Source organism: Suricata suricatta, chromosome 14 (assembly GCF_006229205.1).
Source record: "Suricata suricatta isolate VVHF042 chromosome 14, meerkat_22Aug2017_6uvM2_HiC, whole genome shotgun sequence".
NCBI classification, from domain to species: domain Eukaryota; kingdom Metazoa; phylum Chordata; class Mammalia; order Carnivora; family Herpestidae; genus Suricata; species Suricata suricatta.
The window spans coordinates 40,074,443-40,079,440 of NC_043713.1; the positions used below are offsets into that span (position 1 = coordinate 40,074,443).

At 38.5% G+C, this 4,998-nt stretch overlaps 1 protein-coding gene across 1 annotated transcript in view; it reads left to right on the plus strand.

Annotated features, from left to right (window-relative positions):
• The window catches only part of DSC1 (desmocollin 1), a 27,832-nt gene extending 23,147 nt beyond the window's left edge, over window positions 1-4,685 (plus strand). The window contains exons 14-16 of the mRNA XM_029921567.1: window positions 1,537-1,655; window positions 2,130-2,384; window positions 3,255-4,685. Of these exons, the coding sequence (XP_029777427.1) occupies window positions 1,537-1,655; window positions 2,130-2,384; window positions 3,255-3,452 (572 nt within the window). The 3' untranslated portion in view covers window positions 3,453-4,685. The remainder of the gene's footprint in view (window positions 1-1,536; window positions 1,656-2,129; window positions 2,385-3,254) is intronic.
• The last annotated feature ends 313 nt before the right edge of the window (window positions 4,686-4,998 follow it).

A 4,998-nucleotide genomic window follows, 5' to 3' on the forward strand; every position in this document is an offset into this window, starting at 1 on the left:
AAGATTCCATCCCATATGAAACATAGCCTTTTAACCAGCCAAGCTTATGCCCAAAAAGAATTAGTGAAGAGTACTTCCAAAATTCACTTCAATGTTTATGTTCACTGTTATTAATGAAGTAATTTAACATACATTTTAAAGTTTCTTTATTTATTTTGAGAGACAGCATGAGTGGGAGAGGGGCAGAGAAAGAATCCCAAGTAAGCTTCAAACTATCAACACAGAGCGCAACACAGGGCTCCATCCCATGAACATTGAGACCATGACCTGAGTGGAAATCAGAAGTGGGAGACTCAAGTGACTGAGCCACCCAGGCACCCTGATTTAACATGCATCTTGAGAAGAATCCAATGAGAGGCACCTAGCTGGCTCAGTCAGAAGAGCATGCAACCCTTGATCTCGGGGTTGTGAGATTCAGCCCCATGTTGGGTGTAGAGATTACTTAAAAACAAGCAGACAGGGGCACCTGCATGACTCAGTCAGTTAAGCATCTTTTGCTCAGGTCATGATCTCATGGTTCCTAAATTTAAGCCCTGATTGGGTTCTGTGCTGATACCTCAGAGCCTGGAGCCAGCTCCAGATTCTGTATCTTCATCTCTCTCTGCCCCTCCCCGGCTCTCATTCTCTCTCTCTCTCTAAAACAAAACGAAACAAAAAACATTAAAGAAAAAAAACAAGCTTAAAAAAATTAGAAAAGAAAATTAGAACTCTTAAAAAAAAAAAAAAAAGAAGACCCTAGAGTGTGGAAAATGATCATATAGTAAAACCACTGAGGAAAAGTAATGCATGCAAAGAATGTTAAGATTTTGCATTCTTCAAATTTGCCTTCTTTGTTTTAGAGATGCAAAAGTGATGGAAATCCTTGCCCGCACTTCTTCTGTCCCCTCTCCTCCCAGTCACCCTCTCTCATGCCTTCTTTTCTTTTTTAACAGTTTATTTGACTCTACAAACTATTTGCATTTAGAGACTTTCTCCATAGTCTTTGCTGTGTCCTAACTCATTGATTTAAGTTTCAGGTTAAACTGGATGTTCCCCTTAGCACTATTAGTAGTTGATGTACACTTTCAAAACTGGACACTGATTTTATGAAACTGGCCTTTCATTTTGTGTTTATGCCTAACGCCCTTTAAGTGGGTTCTGTATGAATTTTAAGTACCAATAATACTAGCTTAAATTTCAATCCAGGGGAGTTGCTGTTCTACTGTGGAGGAAATAAGAGACTCATTTAAGTTAATTCTGAACTTGGGAAGAGAATTGTTAATAAACTATGCTCACTTCATCCTTCTTAATTTTTATTGATTTTTTTCTCATTTAGCCTAATAACATAATCTCAATAAGATAGAGATGGTCTATATACTAACACATTTGTTAATATTCTGTTTTAAATTTTATGACCTAAGGAGATCTCAATTTATGAAGCAAAAATTTTAAAGTTCTGTGAAGAAACTTAAAAAAATCATATCATATGCTTTAAATGATTTAATATATACCCACATGAAAAAATACTATTTTACTTAAATACTTTCTATTTTGTAGGTATTCTGTTTACTTGTTTCTGTGTTACCGCTAAGAGAACAGTAAAGAAATGTTTTCCAGATGTAGCCCAGCAAAATTTAATTGTGTCAAATACTGAAGGACCTGGAGAAGAAGTGACGGTAAATTAGATTTCACTTTCCCATGAATTATATGATGATCCAATGATAACAGTTGATTATTACATAATAATAGCAATAATAACAGCTAATGTTTATTGAGCACTTACTATGCCAAGCAGAATTTCATGTGACCTGCATGTGTTAATTCATTAAAACTTCATGATTCTATTGTATTAGTTTCGCACAACTGCAAAGAACCACCAACTGGTAGTTCCTGTATTTAAATTCACATTCTCTTCATGTGTGTCTGTCTCTGTTTAAATTTAGCCTTTGGATTAGGGACCCAGCCTAGCTGAGCCTGGCCTCATCTTAGTTTAACTAAGTACATATATAATGACCTGTTTTCAAATGAATTACATTCGAAGGCAGTGAGGATTAGGCCTTCAATATATGAATTTTGGTGGGAAAGAAATGAACGCAAAGTGTTAGTTTCAATTTCATTCATTCATTTTATAACTCTAACTTTATTTTTAGGAAGCAAATATTAGACTGCCCACACAGACCTCCAACATCTGTGACACAAGCATGTCTGGTGGCACTCTTGGTGGTCAAGGAGTCAAAACACAGCAAAGCTTTGAGATGGTCAAAGGCGGCTACACTTTGGATTCCAGCAAAGGAGGTGGACATCAGACCTTGGAATCTGTCAAGGGAGCTGGACAGGGAGTGACGGACACTGGCAGATACACCTACACTGACTGGCACAGCTTCACCCAACCTCGGCTTGGCGAAGTGAGTGCCGATGTTCACGGGTTAATATTACATAAACGTTTAAGCATGATGTAGAAGTCAGAATTCCCCCAAGGTTTTAGTTTTCATGCACCTGAAACATCACCTTTTAGTGTTTAATTACCATAGATATGGATTTCAGGCCCAAATACAAAGACAAAATGATCTTTTAAAGTTTAATTTTTAAAGTAACGCTTACAAAACTACAGAACCATCGAGGAGTGGCATATGTAGACATGGTTAGCAACTATAGAAAGACCAATGGCTTCTTCCTTTAAAAGTAGTGGGAGAAACACTTCGACTGAAAGATTTGTGTGGAGGGATCATAAATTATAAATATTTTTTAGTGTATTGAATCCTCTGTGTAGTCATGAAGGACTGGCTCCCAACATCAATCAGGTAGACTGTTAGGCTTTTAGTTTGGGTGTTAGTTCCTTGTTTTATATTCAGAGTAATCAATATTGACTAATCTTAGCCAGTCTAAGATATTACATTATTATCCCTATATAATAATGGATAAACAGAAGAATCATAACCTATGTTGGTCTCCCAAATATGTGAAGAAGCTACAGAGATGCATTGCAACTCTACAAATCTTATGTTTAAATGGGGAATTGTAAGTTAGTTTTGTGATATGTGTGTAACTTTAAGTTTCATAAATGTGTTCACTAGGAGCATTTGTATATTTGCTATATTTTCAGAATGAATGTAATACAGACCAATCATGTGCATTTTTTATATGTAGGAATCCGTTAGAGGACACACTCTGATTAAAAATTAAACAGTAAAAGGTAAATCAAAGACATTATTTTTAAGCTCATATGTTTAGGTGTTTTTTAAAAAAATAATAAAATGTGCTCTTGTCTGATACAGAAGGTGTACCTGTGTGGACAAGACGAGGAGCATAAGCACTCTGAAGACTACGTTCGGTCGTATAACTACGAAGGAAAAGGGTCTGTGGCCGGCTCTGTGGGCTGCTGCAGCGATCGGCAGGAGGAAGAAGGGCTTGAGTTTCTTGATCATCTGGAACCCAAATTTAGGACGCTAGCAAATACGTGTGTCAAGAAATAAATGTGCGTTTTAATGCAGAAACAACTACAAATGTATATGCAGGAGTTTAGTGAATGTAAAATGATAGCAGCATCTGCTAATATATTCGTTTATTGGAGGTAAACTTCGAGTCATGTATAGATAAGGATTCTATAAATATGAAACTCCCCTAAATTCTCCCCGTCTGCTATAACTTCCATGTTCTCTAGAGATAGATGTTTCATGTGTTAATTTTCTTTAATACGCATGTATATATTGCCCTTTGCAGGACTTGTGCTATGTGCTTTCTTGCCTCTTCTATGTAGAAATTTATGTTACTCTGTATGCTTTGGAAGTGTAAGGTGCGAGGGCTGGGTATTGCAGAGGAAATGAAAATTAAATATTTTCTTCAACAACCTGGGGAGGTTCCCCTTAGAAATGCTCTTAGAAATATTGTCTTGGCTGCCAGAGAATTGATTCCTCTACCTGAGAGGCTATGTATTGAAGGATTTTTAAGTGTTCTTTGGTTACAGTCTTCAGTTTGGTAAATAGGTGTTAATTTCTTACTACACTTTTCACCCTGTGGAGGTGTTCCCCGCACGGCTTGCTTTCAGGAGCCTGTGGCACTTGGTCCTCGGATCTCTGCCCATATGGATGCATGGTCAGATTCCTACAGCTTCTAGACTGGGGGAAGGACAGGACCAGAAGAAGCTCATGGCAATTTGAGCCACAGAGATGTTGTAAGGATCAGATGGGAGGATGTACTGTTACCTTTTTAAGATATAAATACTGTGCCAAGAACACGCACTCTCTAGTTTGACAGAGGCCCACAATCTTCAAGCATTTGTGAAACCAGCCTGGAAGGCATTAGACTTGCAGCCCTTATCCATGGTGCTTAGACCTTTAAGTATGCCAAAAATCAAATGAGCATCCATAATAGATATAAGATTTAATAGATGGAGGCAGAGATGAGAGGAAAGAGGGAAGCCGGGTTATGGAGCCAAGAAGGTCTTTTTTGGGGTCTGCAGTCCCCGGGCGAGGTTCTGTGACTCTGTACCGGGCTGAGTCAGGGAAGTCGCGCGCCCATAGGCGATGGGCCAGGGATTTTTAAGGGTGAGGGGTTTCAGGTTTGGTCTTGAAGGGCTGATTACCAAGTAAGGGCATTTTAGGGTCACGGCGGGATAGGATAGGTTGCCTGCCTCATCGGGGTGGGAGAAAACTGGAGCTTCATGATTGGCTGTTTCCAAATGGGGCAGGACATCCCAGGTCTGCTGGTGAGGGGCAGGGGTCGTCTGTGCACGTCTTCTCCTCCAGCCCCCAGAGAAATGGCCGCTCGGTCGCCATCCCAAGGTGACTCCCAAGGTGACTCTTACAATAGAATTTAATACTCTGCCTACATTGGTAATTACTTTAAGGAGACTGAAAATCAGAAATAATGAATTTCTGGCATGTAAATGTTAAAACATTGAAATCTTACCAAACATTTGTTGAATAATGGATAAATGAACACGAGTTAATAAATTATTTTGAAAGTATAACATCTTAATAGGATATGCTACATTAATTTAGAAAGAAGCTATCTATTTAA